This window comes from Dasypus novemcinctus, chromosome 4, assembly GCF_030445035.2.
Source record: "Dasypus novemcinctus isolate mDasNov1 chromosome 4, mDasNov1.1.hap2, whole genome shotgun sequence".
NCBI lineage: Eukaryota > Metazoa > Chordata > Mammalia > Cingulata > Dasypodidae > Dasypus > Dasypus novemcinctus.
This window is the reverse complement of record NC_080676.1, coordinates 5,480,625-5,505,632: the sequence shown is the minus strand read 5'-3', so window position 1 is coordinate 5,505,632 and position 25,008 is coordinate 5,480,625. Positions and strand designations below refer to the sequence as shown.

The window sequence follows — 25,008 nt, the reverse complement described above, 5'->3', positions numbered from 1 at the left end:
TGTAAATGTAATTATATACTATGTATATATCCTGTGCATTTGAGATTGATCAGTGTTGTGGCATGTGCCAGTAATTAATTTGTTTTTATTGTTGAATAGTATTCCACTGTATGGATGAACTATAGAATGTTTATCCCGTCATCTGTTGAGGACCTTTTTGGGATATTTCCAGTTTTGGGTGATTATGAATAGATTTGTCATAAACCTTTGTGTATATCTTTTTATATGAACATTAGCTTTCAATTGGATAAACATCTTTCAGTGGCATTGCTGAGTCAGAAAGTGAATGTATTTGTAACCTTTTTAGAAACTGCCAACTGTTTTGCAAACAGGCTGTACTGTCTTGCATTTACACCAGATTTCCAGTTGCTCTGCTTCCTCATTAACACTTGAAATGACTGCTCTTTTAAATCTTAGCCATTTGAATATGTGTGTAATGGTGTCACATTGTGGTTCTAGTTAGAATTTCCTCATGATAAAGAGTTTGAGCATCCATTTATATATTTGCTGCTCATATAGCTTCTTAGTGAATTGTCTGTCAAATCTTTTGCCCATTTTAAAAAATTGAATTGTTTTCTTGAGTTTTGAGAGTTCTTTTATATTTTACTTATAAGTTCTTTGTAAGATGTTTGGCTTGCAGGTATTTTCTTCTTGTCTGTGATTTGTCCTTTCATTCTCCGAACACTGTCTTTCTTTTGCAGAGCAATGATAAAGTCCAAATGATCATTTGTTTTCTTTTATAAATTTTGCTTTTGGTGACATACTTAAAAATGCTTTGTCTAACCCAGTGTCACAAAGATTTTGCTTATTTTTCTAACCACTTTACAATTTCACATATGTAGTTTTAGGTCTGTTATCCATTTTGAGTTCCTTTTCTAAAATGTGAGGAATGAGTTGAGAATCATTTTATTTTGCATATGGTTGATCACCATTTATTGAAAAGACGATCCTTTTCCATCAAATTTTCTATGTACTTTTATGGAAACTCAGTTGACTGTCTGTATGTGTATCTGTGGTATGTATGTGCATGTGTACTGGACTCTGTTGTGTTTCATTGGTTTATTTATCTGTCCTTGGCAAACTGTGTAGTATTATAATTGTTGTTGCTTTATAGTCTTATACATATTATGTAATGATCTGCTTTTTTCCTGGTAATATTTTTGGTCTTAGGTCTACTTCATTTAATATTAAAATAACCACTCTAGGTATCTTTTGTTCCTTCCCTTCCTCCTGCCCCTCCCCCTTGTTTAAACATATTTTTACTTTCAGTTCTTGTATATCTTCCTATTTAAAGTGGGTTTCCTGTAGACACTACATGATTGGGTTTTGCTTTTTACCCAGTAAGACAATCTGTCTTTTCATTGTGGTGTTTATGCTATTTATATTTAATGTAATTTTTATATGGTTAAAATAAACCATCATTTTGCTCATCATATTTATTTGATTTGCTCATCATTTTGATTTGATCCGTCTCTTCTTCATTTTCCCCCACCTTTGCTGCATTCTTTTAGATTAACTGAGTAATTTTGAGATTTTTTTTATTTATTTGACTTATTACACATCAAAAAATTTTTTAGTTGGTTACCATAGATTTACTATATTCATTTTTAATTAATTACTGTTCTTCTTCAAGTATTTTATCTTTCATATGTAGTTTAAGAAACTTGCAAAATATACTTCTAATTCCTTCTTTGTATCTTTTGTGCTATTATCATGTTTGTTGCTTTTATTGATATTATAAGCCCAAAACACATTAGTAAGTGAGCAATTCATTGGCCTTTAATGGATTCAGTTTGCACACCCACCACCTTTATCTAGCTCTAAAATATTTTTATCACTTCAAAAGAAATTACTATAGCTATTAATTAGTCATTCCCCATTCCTGCTTTCACACAGCTACTGCAATCACCAGTCCATGTGGATTTACTCATTGTGGATATTTCACATAAATGGAGTCACAGAATATATCATCTTTTGTGTCTGGCTTCTTTCACTTAAAATGTTTCATTGAATAATCACATTGTACCATGTAAAAGTATTGCATTTCATTGATTGATTGTTACATGGAGTATTTCTGGACCCCTCTACACACTGTGAAGGTTTAGGTCAGTGTACCGTAATATATGATACTCCTTCTGCTGTTCTACAGTCACTTGTAAAACTCTTATTTATCTTTTTCTTATTTTTGATTTTCAATTGTGGTAAAATATATATAATATAAAATTTGCCATTTTAATCATTTTAAAATACACAAATCATTGGCATTAATTACATTCACAGTGTTGTGCAACCATCACCACTATTTCCTATATTTTTTTAATCCTCCCAAACAGAAACTCTGAGCTCATTAAGCAATGACTCTCCATATTCCCCCCTCCCTGTAATCTCTGATAAACTCTTAACCTCTTCTGTCTCTGAATTTGCTTATTCTAGATTTTTCACGTAAGTGGAATTATATATTCTTTTGTATATGGCTTATTTCACTTGGCATAATGTTTGCAAGGTTCATTCACATTGTAGTATGCTGCCAGAACTTCCTTTCTTTTCTGTGGTTGAATAATGATCTTTTTCATCTGTATGCCACATTCTGTTTATCCATTCATCTATTTATGGATTGATTTTCTTCTCCTTCTTGGCTATTATGAATAATGCTGCTGTGAACATAGATATACAAGCTATCTGTTTGAGTCCCAGCTTTCACTTCCTTTGGATATATAGCTAAGAGTGGAATTGCTGGGTTATATGTTAATTGGTTTTAACTTTTTGAGAAATTCACCGAACTGTTTTCTATAGCAGCTGCACCATTTTACATTCCCACCAGGAATACAAGAGGATTTCAGTTTCTTCATCCTTTCATCTGCAGATATTTTCTTCCTTTCAGCAAATTGTCTTTTCGCTTTTATGATACTGCCCTCTTCATTCTGATGAAGTCCAATTTATTTATTTTTCCATTTGTTTGTCATTCTTTCCGTGTCATATCTAAGAATGCATTGCCAAATACAAAGTCATGAGTCTTATCATTTTAGCTTTTATTCATAATCTTTTAATCAATTTTGAGTTAATTTTTGAATATGCTATGAGGTAGGAATCCAACTTCATTCTGTTGCATTTGTTAACCTAGCTTTCCCAGTACCATTTATTGAACAGACTATTGTTTCTGCATTGAATGATCTTGGTACCCTTGTGGAAAATCAGTTGCACTTCAATGCAAGGATTTATTTCTGATTTCTATTCTATTGGTCTCTATGTCTCTCCTTATGCCAGGACCATGCTATTTTGATTACTGTAGCTTTATAATAAGTTTTGAAATTGGGAAATTTAAAACTACCAGAATATTCATTTTCTAAAGAAAAAAAAAATCCCATAGAACTGAATTGTGAAATGATATTATGATGTAAATACTATGTAGATAATTCATTATTTGATTTATTTATTGCACAAACCTGCCAGATATTTGTATAAGCATAACGATTGCACAGAGAACAAATGAACAGAATTTGAAGGTTACATATTTGGTTTAAGTAGTTGTGCCTCCACCTAAGTAGCTCTTAAAATTCTGGCACAAAGTATTGGTCTGTTTTAACTTCCTCCCAGCAACCAGTTTCACAATTCAGTTACTCTTTCTTCTTGGTTCCCACCCCCTGCTGGCAAATGAAACATCCTTTTGCTGTCACAGCGGTTGAGCATTGCGTTTCGTAAGGCTGCTGGAATTTTGACCAAGATTGCATTGAATCAGTAGATCTCCTTGAGTGATAATAGAGATCTAGATTTAAAAATAGATGTTTATTTTTATGTGTGTAATAGATTGGATGACTCGAGCTTAAGGATCTGTTCTTATTAATTAAAAAGCCTTAAGGTTTAAGTATAGATAAAGCATCTATTTAACTTCAGTATTAATTGTGATGATAGTAAAAGGAAGCAAAATACGATTGGGAAATGTAATCTCAGGTTTTATACTAACATTAGTTTTGGTTCATATAATCATTATTTCCTGAAGTGTAGTCAAGTATTCTTTGGTGCAATGTGGCTTAGTTCATACATAGACAATCTTTTTAAAAAGTTAATAGCTTTTGTTCTAACATGCTTTAGAAATCTTGGGGAAAATCTTGGGGAAGATCTTAGAAAAGATATTGGCCACAAACCTAATGGAGAAGTCTAAATTGCTAGGTGACTTTTTGTAATTTTATGCTAGTAAAAGTACAAATTTTAGTGTATATATTCATTTCATTTTAAAATAATTTTCATCTTTTTTTTCCCCATCAACAGATTGCCTTTGAGGTTACTTTGAAAGTTTTCAGTTGTAAACGCTTGATTCTTTTATTCATTGTGGGAAGACCTCTCTAGCAATGATTACTTCAGAGTTACCAGTGTTACAGTAAGTATTGTAGTTTCATTATTTTTAAAAAATGTACAATACGTTTATGAAAATACTGACTTTGAGACAGGTGAAGTATAAGTATTAGGGTGTATAGTTTTTATAGCGATCAATAGCCCTTGATATTAGAATGTTAGTATGTTCAATCATTTAAAAATTTGGTGTTAATTTAAGACTTATATTAGTAGTCAAAAATCTCTGGCCCATGGGTCACATGCTACATGTTTTTGCAATTAAAGTTTTATTGGAATAGAGCCACACTCATTCCTTTTACATATTGCCTATGGTTGCTTTTTATGCTACCAAGGCAAAGTTGAGTAGTTGCAACAGAGACAGTATTGTCCACAAAGCCTTAAATATTTACTCCCTGGCCCTTAACAGATAAAGTTTGCTGATCCATCATTAATATTCTTTTTATTTCCTGAAACTGAGGTTGTTGAGCCTTGCCATTCTGGTTGTCAGAGAAGATCCAGAGTTGGAGCTGTAGGATAGATTTAAAATGAGGTCTTGCTTTGGATTATCTTGTTTTCTTTCAAAACTTTCATCAACGTGAACGTCAGAAGTTTCCATGCTTTGATGTTATAACAATTGTGTAGAAACCATGAAAATGGTCAGTGGTTTAAGTAATTGTATGTTATTACTGTTCCTGTTTATTTACATATCACTTTTCCAAAACACTACAGCAGACATCTGTTTAGTGTCCTGGCCTTGTTTTTCCTCTAGAGCTGTAAGCCATAAACCTATCCAAATCCCTTGAAAGAGCAGCTTGAAAAACCAACAGTGATTTTTCTTCTTTGCCCCAAATATGGAAGATACCTCTCTTCTTTCCCCCAAATAAGGAAGATAAAATGTTAAGACCTTTTAAGCTACTTAACTAAAAGTTTGGATAGATGCTCTACTGTGCTTCTATAATGCCCTGTGCTTTTTCTCTATCACTACACTGAACATACTGTTTTATAAACTACTCTTACTATTTCTGACCAACTGCCTAAGCTGTGTACCTTTTGTGCCCTGATTTTTAAAAATACATATAATAAACTTTATTTTTAAAGAGGTTTTAGATTACAGAAAAGTTATATCAAAAGTATAAGGGATTCTCATATATCCTCCCTCCCCCTCTCACATATCCTGTTAATAACGTCTTACCTTAGTGTAGTATATTTTGTTACAATTGATAATAAATATTGAAGCATTGCTGAGTTTACTTTGTCCATGGTTGCATCCCACCCATTATGTTTGTTCATTCCTCAACCTTGAAGATTTTGGGATGGTGATGCTAATTTGCCTCAGATTGAGAGGGGTATGCTCTGATTTTTGTATGGCCAATTAATTCCTAGTACACTGCTGAATACTAGGTAGACTCTATGTAAATAACTTTGATAAAATATGACACACAAGCTGTATCCAAATAGAGGTTGTATTTCAAGAGAGGCTGTATAGCCATGATAGCAATTAACATTGTATTATGCTTTGTAATTGTTTTTCAGAAAGATGTAAACTGTAATGTAACTATGGGTACTGTATAGTGGTTTTTTTTTTTTCCAAGATTTATTTACTTATTTATTTCGCTCCCCTTCCCCCCCACCCCGGTTGTCTGTTCTCTGTGTCTGCTGTGTCGTCTTTGTCCACTTCTGTTGTTGTGAGTGACAAGGGAATCTGTGTCTCTTTGTTGTGTCATCTTGTGGGAATCTGTGTCTCTTTTTGTTGCATCATCTTGTTGTGTCAGCTCTCTGTGTGGGCAGCACCATTCCTGGGCAGGCTGAACTTTCTTTCACACTGGGCGGCTCTCCTTACGGGGTGCACTCCTTGCGCATGGAGCTCCCCTACGCGGGGGACAATCCCTGCGTGGCAGGGTACTCCTTGCGCGCATCAGCACTGCGTGTGGGCCAGCTCCACACAGGTCAAGGAGGCCCTGGGTTTGAACCGCGGACCTCCCATGTGGTAGATGGACGCCCTAACCACTGGGCCAAGTCTGCTGCCTATAGTGGTCTTCTGAGAGTTGAGTAAATGAGCTTTGATTTAGATATATCAGCTGAAGATGGGACTTGTCAGCTGTCAATTTGCTGGGGATTATGCTGGATGCATTTGCATATATTATCTAGCTTAATTCATCCATTCAGCAATTCTTTGTTCCTTATAGAGGAAGGCAAACATGATATCTCTTAATATCTGTAAACCTCCAATTCCATTATCTGTTAAGTGAAGACAGTGTGTTAGAAATTGATCTTTAAGTTCTCCTCAAAACAAATTTAAAAAATTATAATCTAGAGATTCTGAATTTTTAAAATGTACACAATAGAAAGTTCACTCTAATGAGTTTATCATTCCTTGATTTAATTAATATTGTAAGTATCTTAACCTCTGGGTAATTTGTCACCTTGCTGCTGTTTAATGTTAAGCATTATCAGCATTTTATAAATTACCACATACTTATGTATCATACAGTATCGGTAGGTTCTGGGGGAAAACAGTTAGCAGACTAAGTCCTTGTAGCTATGAAGCCTATTCAGATGGTCGTTACTCAGATAATCACACAGATATATATTACTCCAGGGGTTCTTAACAAGGGGTCCATGAGCTTGAATAGTAATTAAAAAAAAAAACATTATTCTTGGGAGGATGTGTTGGTGTGGGTGTGATCTATTTATTAAATAATACACAGTGTAGTGTGGACTTAGTAAGGGGCCTGTGGTTTTTGCCTGACTGGCAAAGAGGTCTGTGGAACAAAAAAGGTTAAGAACCCCTGTGCTAAACTATCACTGGGGCTTTGAAGGAAAAGTAGAGGGTAACATGAGAATTTTAATGTGTACTTTGATTTGGCTTACTTTTCTGAGGAAAGAATAGTTGAGCTTTAGTTTTCAAGGAGTGAGGGGGAGGAAGAAGAATGGCATGTGCAAGGACCCTTAGGCTGGAGGAAGCATGAAATATTTGCGGGACTAAAGCCATATTTTAAATCAAGGTTGTGGATAAGAGAAGTGGCATGAGATAAGGCTTGTGAGTGGAAATACTGCAGTATCATGCAGGGACCTAATAAGTCGTGTTAACAATTTTTTTTTCCCTAGGAGCATTGGGAAGCCACTCTAGGGTTTTAAGCATGAAGGAGATATAATGAGATAGTGTAAAGATCACTCTGAGTGTAGTATAGTGATTATATTGGAAAGCCTGACACTAGAAGCAAAGAGACCTAGTTGGAGGATGTTGCAATATCCAGACCAGAGTTGATGGCAACTTGAACTTAAGTTGTTACAGTAGATTTGGAGAGAGGTAAAGAGAATTTAGAGAATTTTAGGGGACCAAGCTTTTTAAAATTTTATTTATTTTAAAATTTATTATTATTTTTTTCAGTCTTATGAGTTACTCAGTTAACACAAGATAACCACAAAAACAATAAATCTGCTTTAGTTCCCCCTTATTTTTGTTCATTCCTGAATCTTGTGGGATTTGGGACAATGTCTACTTCTATTGCTCCAGGCTGAGAAGGGACAAAGATATCATGGGGCAGAAGAATAGAGTTGTTGTGCTTGCAGTTGAAGGTAATGCCTTGCTTTTGGGATTGGGCTGGTCCATCAACATCGTTTTGTTATTTGTTCTGGCTAGTCTGAAGAAGTGAAGAATAGGAGTTTGCTGCATATCTGCCAGGTTTCAGGGATCTCTTGGTATAGGAATAATCAAAGGGATTTAAGTCTCTGACAAATAGACTTAACAAATAAATTGAAAATTACAGGTTCAAATAAAAGAAATAGAAGAGTCATGATTAGGGGATTTATAAATGAGCATAACTATTTGTACTGGGGAAATAACTTTTCATATAGTCCCAGATAGAACCTGCAGAGCTAGTGTTGATTTCACATGACTGTTGGACTTGCCTATGGTATCTGTGTGTCCCTAGGGCCCTTGAGCACTTTTGTTTGAGGCTTTGTTTACTGTGGCAGTTTGTGAAATTTGACTGAGACCTGAGTAAGCATAACTTCCAGAATGATCTCCCTACTCACTTTGAACTCTCTTAGCCATAAAAACTGTATTTTATGTAATATTTCTCCCTTTTGATCAAGGTGTTTTTCTAAATGCATTGCTGATTAATACTTAGGTACTAATCCCGTGGAGCCAGGGAGGCACATCCCTAGGAGTCATGTCCCATGTTGAGGGGAAGGTAATGAATTTATTTGCAGAATTTGAATTAGGAGAGGCCACACCTGAGCAAAAAGGATATTTCTCACAAGGTAACTCTTTTTCTTTTTTTTTTAGTAAAAAACATTTTATTGGAGCATAGTTACATACTCAGTCATGTATGAATTGTTGATGGCTTTTTAAAATTTTTTGCTTTCCAAGTTGCTCATTTATTTATTTATTTTTAATAATACTTTTAAAATTAAAGTTAATATATCACATAGAACATTACATTAAAAAACATAAGAGGTTCCCATATAACCCACACCCCACTTCCCCACCCCCATGATTTTTGTAAATTGTATTGTTCTGAAGATACATACATCACAAAAAAGGTTACATTATAAAAAAACATAAGAGGTTCCCGTATACCCCCCCATCCCCCTCCCCCACTCCTCCCACACCAACAACCTCACGCATCATTTTGGCACACTCATTGCTTCGGTGAACACATTTTAGAGCAGTGCTGCACCACGTGGAAAAGTTTACTTTGCAGTTCACACTCTCCCCCAGTACATTCAGTGGGTTATGGCACGATATATAATGTCCAGCATCTGACCCTACAGTATCATTTAGGACAACTCCAAAGTCCCCAAAATGCCCCCTCATCACATCTCTTCTTCCCACTCCCTGCCCTCAGCAGTACTGTGGCCACTTTGTCCCCATCAGTGATACAATTTCTTCTATTAGTAGTCACAAAGATTTTATAGCAGAGTATCAGTAAGTCCACTTTAATCCACATATTCCTCCACTCTGTGGGCCCTGGGATGGTGATGTCCACTCCACCTCTATATCGAGACGGGGCTTAGATTCCACATGGATAATGGATGAAATTTTCCTGCTTGCATTTGGAGGCACTCTCAGTTTCCTAGTGTGGTGATTGACCATCTTCACCACCCTGTTAGCTGACCTGCGTAAGTCCAACGAACCAGAGAGTAGGAGTCACCACTCTGCTGAGGTTCAGTGCCCAGCTGGCACATGGACTGTCCAGAGAGTCAAGTCTCTTGAGTATACACCAATGCTAGCACCAACCAAAGTTTCATTAAAAGTGATAGAAAAGGCCTGTGTAGACAGGTCACATCTGAGTCCAACTCCATCACACTCAGGGACACAAATTCCAAAGTAGGGCCCACTGACATGGTCCTGAGCTCTAGCTATCTGCCATGACCATATCCCTGTGGATCTCTGTAGCCCTCAGGAGAACCAGTACCTGGGGTTGTATTCACTTTGGCTGTTTCTAGGGTCCTCGTGAGGAGTGTGTAAGTGTGACTCCTCTGATGACCTCCTGACTCGTTTTTGAAGACTCTTAGTCATATAAACTCATTTGTCTTTGCCATTTCCCCGTTTTATTCAAGGTCAAAAAGCAGTTGTTAGCACATGATCCTGCATGTGGGCTGAGATATTCTGCTGGTCTGAATTGACCCTTTTATTCAAGGACTTTTTCTATTTACATCACCAGCTGGTGCTTGCTAGTAATTCCTTGGTGCCAGGAAAGCTCATCCCCGGGACTCATGTCCCACACTGCGGGGAAGGTAATGCATTGACATGGTGAGTTTGACTTAGAGTGTGACCACATTTGAGCAACATGGAGGCTCTCAGAAGGTAACTCTTAGGCACCCTGCTGCTCTAGCCCTAGTTCATATTTCAGGCACACAGACTCATAAGCATAGTCATCAGTATCAAGGGCTCATTGTTGGAAAATCCTTCTTTGTTGGTCTTTGTCGTTGTACTTGTGGGATTGTTGCTGTTCCATTGGGGAATGTGATAGGGCTCCCCTGGCTAGGAACTCAGCACTCTGTCAGTTGTCATTTGTAACTGCTATCTAAACATTTTTTATGTCCCCTATATACATGCCCTGAAGAACTCCCTCACAACCATGTGCTCCCCCATCAATAACGCCCCACACCAGTGTTCCTCCCCTGCCATATAGTTGAACCTCTCTGTGGTCCAAAACTTCATCAACAGTGAAGCGTAATATATTGCCAAATTCAATTAATAGGAAAATGAAATATAGTGATGGGTTTAAAGATTAGAAGTATACATACTAATTTAGAAATACTAAGATAATTTAAAAATAAATTGGTGTATTAATGAAAATGAACAGTATTATAAAGATTTGTTTTTAATGTTTTGCCTTTCATCACTGTAATAGGTGTTGCCCTGTTTTAATTTTTTAGAAAAAAAGTTTTAGATCACAGTAATTCACATATACAATATAGGGGACTCCCATATATCCAATACCAAACCCTCGCCCCCTTCCCCAGCAATGATCTTTTTACAAGTCCATGTTACATTTGCTGCAGCTGATATACAGATTTTGAAACATAGCTTTCAAACATGGTTCCATTTTGGTTTACATAGATTGTACAAATTTCTTCATTTTTAGTTTCCTGATGTTTTACATTATGGTTTACATTTAGCTTATAAATTTGTATACATTTTTGGTGTATGTTAAAATGTCCTATGTCCATCGTTATATGGTCTTATGGAGCACTTCCATTGCCCGTAGTTGCCCTGTTTCCATCTTTCTTTACCTCTTGCCCCCTCTTCTTGGGGCCCACAAGACAATCAATTTTCACTACTTGAGGGACTAGATTTACAGATACTTGCAACAATGCTGAGGGTTTGACATACTGGACTGCCCTAACCCATTGGGGGCCACTGATTCTCTCGAACATAATTCTCTCCATTTGAGAACATCAGGTCTCCCCAGGACGTGGGTGTACTTTCACACTCATTGTATGGTCTTCACCCAATGATTTAACACACTGACAAACTGAGCACTCACACACTCCCTAGCAGGGAGCCCCTGTGCCAGATACCTCCCTTTAAGCACCTTAAACATGTAATCCTTCCTTATTTTATTTTCTAAAGAGTTTTCTCAACCTTATAGTTTCAACCATATACGTGAGATTCTCCCATATTCAACTATTTCCCCTGGCCCTCCCACCAATTCCTTGGGCCATCTGACCTATCCTCCCAAACCTAGTCCCCCTCAAGCCCACAAAGCTCCACCCAATGGTATCCCTATGCCCCCATCTTATCTCTTCCCTGTACAAATAGTTACCTCCAGCTTATTGTAGACTTCACCCATATAGGCATCAACTTGCAACCATCCTCTCACCGCCCCCAATTCCTTTAAGCCTATCTTCCAGTCTCTAGTTCTCTGAGACAGCTCGGTTTGCTTGTTTCATATCAGAGAGGTCATGTAGTATTTGTCCTTCAATGCCTGGATTGCTTCACTCAACATAAGGTCCTCAAGATTCATCCATGGTATGACATGTGTTTGTAGTGTATTCCTACTCATAGCTGAGTACTATTCCATCGTATGTATATACCACATTTTATTTATCCATTCATCATTTGATGGGCATTTGGGTTGATTCCAGCTTTTAGCAATAGTGAACAATGCTGCTATGAACATTGGTGTGCATATATTGATTTGTGTCCTTATTTTCAGTTCCTCTGGACCCAGCAGTGGAGTTGCTGGGTCATATGGCGGATCTATAGTTAACTTTCTGAGAAACTGCAAAACTGTCCTCCAGAATGGCTAGATCCTTGTGCATTCCCACCAGCAGTGGACGAGTGTTCCCACTCCTCCACGTCCTCTCCAGCACTTGTAGTTTTTTGATTTTTTGATAACTGCCAGTCTTATGGGAGTAAGATGGTATCTCATTGTAGTTTTGATTTGCATTTCCCTAACAGATAGTGATTTTGAGCATTTTTTCATGTGCTTTTTAGCCGTTTGTATTTCTTCTTTGGAGAAGTATCTTTTCAGGTCTTTTGCCCATTTTTCAAATGGGTTATCTTTTTATTTTTGAGATATAGGAGTTCTTTATATATGCAAGATGTAAGTCTCCTATCAGACATGGTTACCAAATATTTTCTCCCGTTGGGTATGCTCTCTTTTCACTTTCTTGATAAATTCCTTTGAGGTGCAAAAGGCTTTAATTTTGAGGAAGTTCCATTTGTCTTTTTGTTCTTTTGCTGCTCGTGCTTTGGGTGTGAAGTTCATGAAGCCATTTCCTGTTACAAGGTCCAGATGCTTCCCTACATTATTTTCTAAGGTCTTTATGGTCTTGGATCCATCTTGAGTTTATTTTTATGTAAGTTGTGAGATGGTAGTCCTCTTTCCTTCTTTTGGATATGGATATCCAATTCTCTAGGCACCATTTGTTGAAGAGGCCCTTCTCTCCCAGCTGAGTGGGTTTGATGGCCTTGTCAAATATCAGATGGCTGTATATATGAGGATCAATATCAGAACTCTCAGTTCCGTTCCATTGGTCAATGTGTCTATTCTTGTGCCAACACCATGCCATTTTCACTACTGTAGCTTTGTAATGTCTTTGGCCATTTGGGGCCTCTTTCCTTTCCAAATAAATTTCATAGTTAGTTTTTCTACTTCATTAAAAAATGTTGTGTTGATTTTTATTGGAATTGCATTGAATCTCTCGATCAGTTTTGGTAGGACAGACTTTTTTTTTTTATTGACTGTAATAATATTACATTAAAAAAATATATATATGAGTTCCCATTCAACCCCACCACCCCCACTCCACCTCTCCCCCCCCCCAGCAACACTCATTCCCATCATCATGACACATCCATTGCATTTGGTAAGTACATCTTTGGGCACCTCTGCACCTCATGGTCAATGGTCCACATCATGGCCCATACTCTCCCCTATTCCATCCAATGGGCCCTGTGAGGATTTACAATGTCCGGTGATTGCCCCTGAAGCACCATCCAGGGCAGCTCCATGTCCCAAAGACGCCTCCACCTCTCATCTCTTCTTGCCTTTCCCCATACCCATCAGCCACCATAGGACAGACTTCTTAATAATATTTAGTCTTCCTATGCTGAACAGAGAATATTCTTCATTTATTTAGGTCTTCTTTGATTTCCTTGCACAGTGTTGTATAGTTTTCTGTGTTTCAGTCTTTTACATCTTTAGTTAAATTTATTCCTAGGTAGTTGATTTTTTTATTTACTATTCTAAATGGTATTTGTTTCTTGATTTCCTCTTCAGATTGCTTATCATCAGTGTACAGAAATGCTACTGCTTTTTGTGAATTGATCTTATAACCTGTGACTTTTCTGAATTCATTTATAAATTCTAGAAACTTTGTTGTAGATTTCTCAGGGCTTTCTATATATAGGATCATGTCATCTGCTAATAGTGAAATTTTGACTTCTTCCTTTCTTATTTGGATCCCTTTTATATCTGGTTCTTGCCTCAGTGCTTGAGCAAGTACTTCTAACACAATGTTAAATAGGAGCGATAGTGGGTGTCTTTGCCTTGTTCCTGATCTTAGAGGGAAAGAAGTTAGGATTTCACTATTGTAAATGATATTAGCTGTGGATTTTTCATATATACCCTTTATCATGTTTAGAAAGTTTCCTTCTATTCCTATCTTTTGCAGTGTTTTTATCAAGAAAGGGTGCTGTATTTTATCGAATGCTTTTTCGGCATCTGTAGATAGGATCATGTGTTGTTTTTTTTTCCTTTAGTCTGTTTATGTGGCGTATTACATTAATTGATTTTTTCCTGTTGAACCATCCTTGCATACCAGGAATGAAACCTACTTGGTCATGGTGTATAATTCGCTTACTGTGTTGTTGAACGCGATTAGCAAGTATTTTGTGGAGGATTTTCGCATCTAGGTTCATTAGAGAGATTGGTCTGTAATTTTCCTTTCTTGTGGTGTCTTAATTTGGCTTTGGTATTAGGGTAATGTTGGTATCATAAAATGAGTTAGGCAGTGTTCCTTCTGTTTCAATTTTTTGGAAAAGTTTAATCAAGATTGGTGTTAGTTCTTTCTGGAATGTTTGGTAGAATTCACCTGTGAAACCATCTGATCCAGGGCTCCTCCTAGTTGGGAGGTTTTTAGTGACTGATTCTCTTTACTTTTGATTGGTTTGTTGAGATCATTGAGTTCTTCTTTCGTCAATGTAGCCTGCTTATGTGTTTCTAGGAATTTGTCCCTTTCCGCTGAATTGTCTTTCTTGTTGGAACGTAGTTTTTCAAAGTATCCTCCAATGGTGGTGTTTATTTCAGTGGGGTCAGTGGTGATATCCCCTTTCTCACTTATTTTATGTATTTGAATCTTCTCTCTTCTTTTCTTTGTTAGTCTAGCTAAGGGTTTATTAATTTTATTGATCTTCTCAAAGAACCAGCTCTTGGTTTTGTTTATTTTTTCAAGCACTTTCTTATTTTCTATTTCATTTAGTTCTGCTCAGATCTTTGTTATTTCTTTCTTTCTTCTTTCTTTGGGGTTAGTTTCTTCATTTTTACCAATTCCTCCAATTGTGCAATTCGTTCGTCAATTTTAGCTCTTTCTTCCTTTTCAAGGTATGAATTTATGCCTATAAATTTCCCTCGCAGTGCAGCTTTTTCTGACTCCCATATGTTTCGATATGTTGTATTATCATTTTCATTAGTTTCAAGGTAGTTATTGATTTCTGTTGAAATTTCTTCCTTGACCCACTGTTGTTCTGAGAGTGTGTTTTTTAACTTCCATGTCTTGGTGCCAAATCTGGATCTCTGGCCCTTGCAGATTTTCAGCTTCATTCCACTGTGGTCAGAGAAATGTTTTGTATGATTTCAGTCTTTCTGATTCATTGAGACTTTCTTTGTGGCCAACATGTGGTCTATCTTGGAGAATGATCCATGTGCACTTGAGAAGTGTTATGTTTTGTATATATCTATGATGTCGAGATCCTCTAACATATTGTTCAAACTGTTTGTTTCTGTATTGATTCTCTTTTGAGATGTTCTGTTCAATGGTGACAGTGGTGTTAAGTTCCCCACTATAATTGTCGAGGCATCTATTCCTTCCCTTAGTTTTTGCAGTGTTTTTCATGATTGTTCTTTCTTCTTGAAAGAGTATCCCTTTCACTAATATATAGTGTCCATCTTTGCCTCTCACAATAGTTTTGCATTTAAAGTCTATTTGTCTGATATTAATATAGCTACGCCTGCCCTTTTTTTGGTCATTGTTTGTCTGTAAGATTATTTTCCAGCCATTCACTTTCAATCTCTCTGAATCCCTGGGTCTAAGATGTGTTTCTTGTAGTCAGCATATAGATGGGTCATATTTCCGTATCCAGTCTTCCAATCTGTCTCTCTTAACAGGCAAGTTTAATCCATTGACATTCAGTGTTATTACTTTCAAGGAATTACTTATATTAGGCGTATTTTCTTTGGATTTGTGTTTGTCATATGTTGTTTGGTTTTTTTAAATCTCCTTTGGTCATTTTAGTTGTTTTTGTTTGCTTGTTTTTTAAAGATTTATTTATTTATTTAATTACTTTATCTCCCCTTCCCTGCCCCCCCACCCCATTTTCTCCTCTCTGTGCCCATTTGCTGTGTGTTCTTTGGTGTCCTCTTGTATTCTTGTCAGTGGCACGGCAATCTGTGTCTCCTTTCGTTGCGTCATCTTGCTGCATCAGCTCTCCGTGTGTGCGGTGCCATTCCTGAGCAGTGTGAACTTTCTTTTGCACTGGGCGGTTCTCCTTACGGGGCACACTCTTTGTGTGTGGTGCTCCTTTACATGGGGGACAACCCTGCCTGGCAGGGCACTCCTTGTGCACATCAGCACTGTGATGGGCCACCTCGACGTGGGTCTAGGAGGTCCTGGGTTTGAACTGTGGACCTCCCATGTGGTAGGAGGACACTCTATCCATTGACCCAAGCCTGCTTCCCTAGTTGTTGTTATAGTCTCTTCCATCTCTGTCTCTCCTGTTTTTTCTTTCCTCCTGCAGAACTCCCTTTTCGTATTTCTTGAAGGACAGGTTTCTTGTTGGCACACTCTCTCAGTTTCTGTTTATTTGTGAATATTTTGAACTCTCCATCACTTTTGAATGCTAGCTTTGCTGGATAGAGTATTCTTGGTTGGAAATTCTTTTCTTTTAGTGTCTTGACTATATCATACCACTGCCTTCTTGCCTCCATGGGTTCAGATGAGAGATCAGCACTTAATCTTATGGAGTCTCCTTTGTAAGTGATGGTTTTTTCTCTTGCTGCTTTTAGTATTTTCTCTTTGTCTTGTGCATTGGATAATTTGACAAGTATATGTCTTTGGGTAGGACTGTTGGGATTTATGCTGTTTGGGGTACGTTGTGCTTCCTGGACATGTACATGCATCTCCCTCAGTAGATTTGGGAATTTTTTAGCCATTATTTCCTCCAACACACATTCTGTCCCCTTTCCCTTCTCTTCTCCTTCTGGGATGCCTACAGTGCGTATGTTTGTGTATTTTGTGTTGTCCTTCAGGTCTGTAAGCCCCTGTTGGATTTTTCTATCTTTTTATCAATCAATTCTACTATCTGTTTGATTTCATATGTTCTGTCTTAATCTCTTCCTTCATTTCATTATATTGGTCCATGATACATATTTTGAGAGCTTTAATTAGTTGTTCGGTGTTTCACTTCTCTTCCTGATTTTTAGTTTGTTCATTGGATTGGGTCACGTTTTCCTGATTATCGGTATGGTTTTTAGTTTTTTGTTGCTGTCTGGTTATCACCATATTCTTGATGGGTTTATTCAGTTGATTAGGTTTTTCGTGTCAGGGTTCAGTTAGTTTTTGTGTGTGTATTAAATCTTACCTTTGTCACTTTTTTGTTCTTATTCTGTTTCCTTGTTGTTGGCTAAGTTGCCTTTAAGGAAAATACTAGGACCAGAAACAGCAAAAGGGGTAAGAAAAGAAAAAGATAATAGTAGTATTGATAGTGGATGTTAGCAGAAGAACCATGTGAGATCTAGAAGAATGGATATTGAACTCATGTAAGCTGTGTGGGGTTATAACAGTAAAGAAGTGGAGTACCTATAACGGGATAGTAAAGTGAATATGGGGAGGAATATAGTATGAATTAAAAGGCCAGTGTGGTCCAGAGAGAGGTAAAGAGAAAAGAAAGGACAATAATATAAAGAGTGAATAAAAGATAGAAAACAGAATAAAGATATTAGAGATATAAAGTAAGAAATATTGGGGGCTAAACAAAAAGAGGTGGAATATAAGAGAAACAATAAATGATGGAGCATAGAAAGGTGTAAAGGAAAGGGGATAGAGTTGGTAGCCAGAATCAATACAGTTGAAATTGAGGACGAGGAAGCACAGCAAATAAGAATTGTTGCCTGCAGCACCTAATATAAAAAAGAGAGAAAAGAAGGGGAAAAAAAGCAGTCAAGAGGAAGAGAAAGGAAAGAAAACAATAAAAGGGCCATGGGGGAATAAAGAGGAAGGCAAAACAAGAAAACAAGCCAACCAGAAAGACCACACTAGTCCTCAAGAAAGAAATCCTCTTTGCAACTGAGTAAACCGCTTAGGAGTCTGACCTTCCCCCTTTCTCCCTTCCTCACTTCCCTCTCTCCTAGGGCAGTAGGAAGGCTATATGAGGTCTCCTGGAGGAGATTCAAGTGGGTCTCTGGTGAACCAACTCTCCTCAGAAAATAATGTCTCTTACTTTCTTGAGAGAGAGCACCCAGCCCTTGCCAGGATATGCTTTTGTAAGCCTGGAAAGCACTCCCTACTGTCCCTCTCCCTTAGGTGTGCTACAGAGGGGCTAGTTAATTTTCTGACTTCACATTCTCCTGGATCAAGTTTGCTATCCCTGGGCTTTTAGGTAAATCAGGCTCTCTCAGAAGTTTTGCCTCTCCTCTCTTCCTAGGCTCTCCCCAAGTCAGCTGGTGTGTTCCTCCAAACTCAGTAAAAGGGGGGGGGTGTCCAGAAAATTGAGCCTGCATTCCTTGGGCCCCTCTGCACCTCCCACCTAAACTCTCTCACTTGGTGAGTTATCCCGGTGGGCTAGGGCAATGGCAGATTTCCAGGAGTACTGAGTTTGGGAAACAGAGGCCCAGGAGAACTTGGGGTACATGGGTCTGTGAGATGTGGGTTGTGAGGATTCAGGGAACATGGGCTTAGGGTTCACGCATTTAGGGGAACACAGGGCTTGGGAACTCTGCCTTGTGGACAATAGTTCTCAGGGAAAGCTTTTCCCTATGTAGAAGGGATTTACCTTCCCACAGCTTCCAAGTTCACTATTAGAAATCCACAGTTTTACCTTGAAGAAGCACTAATTTTTTTGCAGTCTCTCCAGATTGACATCCGGACACCTCCTGCTTTGTAGTTTCCAGATACAGCTCCGACAGGATCGTGTCACCACTCGGCCGGTCCTGGAGTCCATGTGGGTCTTTCTTGGAGAGCTTGCTTTTTAGTCAGCCGGCAGGACCTTGGTGGGCCCTGCGTCCAGCTCGCACACGCACTCCTGGGAATTTAGGGGGACTGCAGTGTGGGGTCCCTGCGCTTAGCAGCCTGGCTCACTGTAAACTCACTGTGAACGGTAAAGTCCCCTCCCTGGCCCTGAGGAAAGGCACTAACCACCTGCCAGTGGCTCCCGCTCTCGTGCTCCCTCCTGCTCCCTCCCGCTCCCTTGCACTCCCTCCTGCTCTCTCAGGAGGTAACTCTTAAGCATTAATTATAATTGGGCTTAGTTTCATTCTTACAGGAATAAGGTTCATAGGTACAAGCATTAAAATTGAGGGCTTGGGTTATTAGATTCTTTTCTTTTAATTAGGCAAGCCTGATATATTCCAGAGCTTTTGGCCACCTCATTTGAGAAAGTAGCAGGACTGCCCCTGGAAGGAAGCTTAGTATATTTTTAGCTACTGTGAGGGTCTATCTATCCAGAAAACATACTGATGACAACAAGGCTGTATTTATGTCCCATGGGGGTGTGTATCTATATAATATTCAAGATGTTCAAAAGGGCCTGTCTGTCGAGATACCTGACTTTGCTTCTCTTGTACCTTCTTAACCAGGGTTATGTTATTTAACAGGTAGAATATAGTTTATATACTTGCCTTTCTTCCTGTGTAAAGTTTTTTTTTCCCTTTTTCTTTTTTTTTCTGAAGATGAAGCTTTTGACCTGTGGCTGGCTGCATGTACTTTCAGAGAAGCCTCACAGTAAAACAGTATTACTGACAAGGAAATTTGGTTATTTCTGTGACATATAACATTTTTCTAAGAATAAAAAATATAACATTCCCATATATTCCTCAGTGTTGACACTTAACATTGGTGTAGTATCTTTGTTACAATTGATGCAAGAATGTTAAAATATTTCTCTTAACTGTAGTCCATATTTTGCTTTAGGTGACTCCCCCCCCCCATATACCATCTTATTAACACCTTGTATAAGTGACGTACTTTTGTTATAGATCCTGAAAGAACATTCATATTATTAACCAGTGTTCTCATCCACAGTAGGGTTCACTGTGTTGTACAGTCCCATGTTTTACTTTCTAGCTTTCCTTCTAGTAGCATATGCAACCCAAACCTTCCCCTTTCAACTACATTCATGCTCATACTTCAGTGCCGTTATTTACACTCACGAGAATGTTCACCTCTGTCCATTTCGAAATAATTACAGTCAAGCTGATTATAAAATTCCATACAGATTAAGCATCAGCTCCCCATTTTCTACCCCCATTCTATCTCATGGTATCGTGTCTTGTAGAGTCTACCTCTGTGAATTTGCTTATTATAATTAGTTCATATTAGTGAGATCATACAATTATTTGTCCTTTTGTGTCTGGCTTATTTTGCTCAGCATAATGGGGGCCAAGTTGTTTTGATAAGATTTTATCTGATTGCTCCCTGCTTTTATTTTATGTTCAGAACATTAGCCACTTGCAGGGTTGTTGAGAGAAATTGGTCAAAGTTTAATGTGCATATCCCTTGACTGAGGATTTCCAGTGTCTCTCCTAGAGAAATGCTTGTAGATGTAGGAGTCTTATACAAGGGTAGTAATTTCAGCTCTGTTCGTGATAATACAAAACTAGAAATAATGTATGTGCTCATTCATAGAGAAGTAAATTCCTTACATATTATGAAATACAATTCAGCAATCCCATGTATTTGTATGAAAAGTTCCCATTTATTTAAAAATTTAAAAAATGAACTGTAGATATTTATATTTAGGTATATATAGGTAAAAGCATAGATATTTATAGAGAGTATTGATCATACTGTTAACAGTGGTTATTCTGTACATGTACAAAGGATTGAAATTGAGATTTAGGGTAGGTGAAGTAGAACTTTTTTTTTTTAAGATTTATTTTTTATTTATTTTTCTCCCCTTCCCTGCCCCCCCCCCCCCCCCATTATCTGCTCTCTGTGTCCTTTTGCTGTGTGTTCTTCTGTGTCTGCTTGCATTCTTGTCAGCGGCACCGGTATAGTCTATGTCTCTCTTTGTTGCGTCATCTTGCTGCATCAGCTCTCCGTGTGTGCGGTGCCATTCCTGGGCAGGCTGTTCTTTTTTCACATGGGGTCCCCGGCTCTCCTTGTGGGGCACACTGCTTGCAAGTGGGGTTCCCCTACATGAGGTACACCCCTGTGTGGCATGGCACTCCTTGCACACATCAGCACTGTGCGTGGGCCATCTCATTACAGGGGTCAGGAGGCCTGACCTCCCATATGGTAGGTGAACGCTCTATCAGTTGAGTCAAACCTGTTTCCCGAACTTTTCCTTATATTCTGTATCTTCTCTTGATTGAAATTTTATAAAATAAAAAAATTATATATTTCTTCTAATATGTATACATGCACTAATGACTATATAAGTTGTTTGTAGGCAGTAGCTGTCACCTGTTATGCTGATTTCAGTTGGCAGAGCTAGAAAATACTGTAATATTTTCTTTTGTCAGTAAACTACATTATTCAGGCATAAATTAGTTTCATTAATGAGTCATGTATTATATGCTTAAACTGACCTGCTTTTGCCTCTTCCTGGAGATTTCTATAAGCATCAGAAGAATCTGAGGATGCTGTTCACATAAGGGAAATATAAGATGTAATTAATATTTGTGTACTGATGTCCTGCCTTGGTATGGGTTTTTGTTTTTTTTTTAAGATTTGTTGTTTTTTTATTTATTTCTCTCCCCCCACCCCATTATCTGTTCTCTGTGTCCATTCGCTGTGTGTTCTGTATCCGTTGGATTCTTGTCAGTGGCACTGGGAATATGCGTCTCTTCTTGTTGCATCATCTTGCTGCATCAGCTCTCCCATGTGTGTGGCACCACACCCGGGCAGGCTGCCTGTACTTTGCACAGGGCAGCTCTCCTTACAGGGCGCACTCCTTGCATGTGGGGCTTCCCTACGCGAGGGAGACCCCTGAGTGGCCCGGCACTCCTTGTGCAAATCAGCACTGCAAGAGGGCCAGCTCACCACATGGATCAGGAGGCCCTGGGTTTGAACCCGCGGACCTCCCATGTGGTAGGCAGACGCTCTATCCATTGAGCCAAATCTACTTCCCGGTATGGGGTTTTAACCTTTGTGTTCCAACTGGGCTCTCTCACTTATAATGAGCATGTTTATTAGGTTTTCAGAGCTTCTGTTTCCTCATCTGTAAAAATGGGTTAATAATATGTTTCTTGATGAGTTTATATGATTGTTCATTCTTGACAGTCTTAAAAATGTTCTGGTAAACAATATATGCTAATCATAATATTTTTATACATTTATGTTCTAAATATGGTCTAGTTGGACTATGGCTGGATAAAGAAGTATAATTTTTTGTTGCTTTTTAGTAGAGACAAATGAGATTGACTGTATCGGGGATTAACAAGCTACTGCTTATGGGTTATGTGCCTATTTTTGTAAATAAAATGTTGGAAGAAAGCCATTTCCATTCACTTATGTATTGTTTATGGCTGCCTTCATGCTACAGTGCAGAGTTGAGTAGTAGCTATGGAGAGGGACATTTTGGCCTATAAACCTAAAATATTAGCTATGTCATCCCAGCCTATGTCAGTATTATATACAGTTTTAAATACCAGATTTCCTGTGAAGATTTGCAAGGAGGGAAATAATAGGATACATTACTGGCAGTAGTGTGTAGAATGCTTTGACAGGGGAGATCGTAGAAATAGGGAGATATGTAGAGGCTATTTCAGGTGGTGGTTATCATGGTAATAATAGTGAAAATGAGAGGCAGAATTATTATGATGAGGATGATTTAGAAGGACTTGTTAGCAGGACGCATAAGAGGAAGATTGATATATGATTCTAATATGATTCTTTGAATTTGAATGATGAGAATAACCATTTAAAGTACACTCATGCGCTAACTAAAACAATCAGTTAATTTTTGGTATCACCATGAGCAGAGAGCTAGAAATGTCAGAATTGAACTTAATGCTAGATATGTATGTAGTGAATTTGAGGTGGTATTCAAGGAAGCACATTAGGCATGCAATTAAAAATCCTGAATTAGAGGTCTGAAATAGGTTCAGATCCACTGGTAAGATTTATTTATTTATTTATTTATTTTGAGGTACTAGGGATTGAACCCAGGACCTTGGAAGTGGGAAGCCAGCACTCTACCACTGAGCCACATTGACTTCCCTGAGTCGGTTTTCTCATCTGTCTTGCTTGTTTTTTGGTTTTGTTTTTTTAGGAGGCACAGGAATGAACCTGGGAGCTCGTGTGGGAGGTGGGAGCTCAACCCCTTAAACCATATCCACCCCTATTGATAAGATATTGAAGTCTTTTGGATAGAAATTAACATCAAACAGATCATCCTCCAAGGGAGTGTAATAAAAGGAAAAAGAGCAGATAGTAAAGAATTGAGTTTTAAAAATAAACACAGGGAAGCAGATGTGACTCAACTGATAGAGAGTGTCTGCCTATCATATAGGAGGTCCAGGGATTGAACCCAGGGCCTCCTGGTCCACACACAGTGCTGCCATGCTCAAGCAGTGCCATGCCACGCATGGGTGTCACCTGTATAGGGGAGCCTCATGTGCAAGGAGAGCTGCCCCGCTTGAGAAGTGCAGCCCACTGAGGAGTGGAGCTGTAAACACAGAGAACTGACACAGCAAGATGACGCAACAAAAAGAGAGACAGATTCCCATGCCGCCTGACGAGAATGCAAGCGGACACAGAAGAACACACAGTGAAAGGACACAGAACACACTGTGAAAGGACACAGAGAGCAGACAATAGGGGGTGGGGGGAGAGGGAGAGAAATAAATAAACACAAAGAAGGAATGGGACTAGGAAGTGCGTTGACTAGAGCAGATTGAGACATAATAGTGTGGGAGCCAGAGCTAACCATTTTCTGTGTACTTGCAATACAACTCTCTGTGTATGTATTATCTATAGATATGTAAGAGTGTTAGTAATATAGGATTTAGTAAAGAAGTTCTCACTCATACTAACTATATTTTTAGTATTATGTTGGAGCCGGCCTGTACTGGTTTGCATATGCTGATTATTAAATTTTCAGGACTTTTTTGAGCTGGTTAAATACAGCCATGATAAAAAGTTACGTACTGCAAATTTAATATTAAAGAAATTATATTATAATTAAAAGATAATGTTCAAAACTCATCACTGCCTAATTATTTTATGTATTATTGTTATCTATGTTCCTGAGGTTGTTATTTACATCTATTATATCTGTATAACATGCAAATGCTCATTGCTTTCCAACTTGACATTCAGTGATATCACTTTGGTAGCTTGAACTTTATAATGGTGGAAGTATTTACACCATGGAAATCAGCAAACGCTACAAATCAGGACTTGATTTATTGTTTTGATGATTGTCTACAGACTTAAGAATGTGATGGAGAAAGTATTAATACTGCAGATTAAACTTAAAGGTGTTATCAGTCACGTCTATAGCCATTACATTATAAATGGCACAAAAATTTGAGGAATTAACTCTTCTAATGTGTGATTATGCTTATCTGAGCAAGGAAGTTTCTCGCATCAGTGACTAATGAGTGAAGTTCCAACAAACATGTTTGTGGTTTCACTTGCATCCTACTCATTAAAGTGAATAAAAATATCAGCCATAGTTCATGTCAAAACACTAATCATTAATTGTAACCATAGGTTAGCTGTGAATACAAGACTTTGGTAGAAATCATGAAAATCTTTCTGTGAGAGTTAATTGCCTATATGTAATTTACAGTAAGTATCATGTATTTTATTACTGTTTGTGAATTGTTATTTATCATATCAGTAACAAATCAGTAACATTTATTTGTTTATTTATTTTTGAAGATTTAATTTCTCTCCCCTTCCTCTGCCGTTGTCTGCTCTCTGTGTCCAGTCGCTGTGTGTTCTTTGTCTGCTTGCATTCTTGACATGCAGCACCGGGAATCTGTCTCTCTTTGTTGCATCATCTTGCTGCATCAGCTCTCCGTGTGTGCGGCACCATTTCTCGGTGGGCTACGCTTTTTTCATGTGGGGGGCTCTCCTTATGGGGCACACTCCTTGTGCATGGGGCACCCCTATGCGGGGGCACCCCTGTGTGGCACAACACTCCTTACATGCGGCAGCACTGCCCATGGGCCAGCTCACTACATGGGCCAGGAGGCCCTGGGTATTGAACCCTGGACCTTCCATATGGTAGGCGGATGCTCTATCAGTTGAGCCACATCTGCTTCCCCAGTA

General features: G+C 38.2%; 1 protein-coding gene across 5 annotated transcripts in view; it reads left to right on the top strand.

The window, feature by feature from the left end:
• The window catches only part of STAG1 (STAG1 cohesin complex component), a 408,218-nt gene that overhangs the window by 108,446 nt on the left and 274,764 nt on the right, over nucleotides 1-25,008 (top strand). For all 5 annotated transcript variants that reach the window (XM_058295002.2, XM_058295003.1, XM_058294999.2 and 2 more), the window contains one exon: nucleotides 4,267-4,375. In XM_058295002.2, coding sequence (XP_058150985.1) covers nucleotides 4,347-4,375 — 29 coding nt within the window. In that variant the 5' untranslated portion in view covers nucleotides 4,267-4,346. The remainder of the gene's footprint in view (nucleotides 1-4,266; nucleotides 4,376-25,008) is intronic.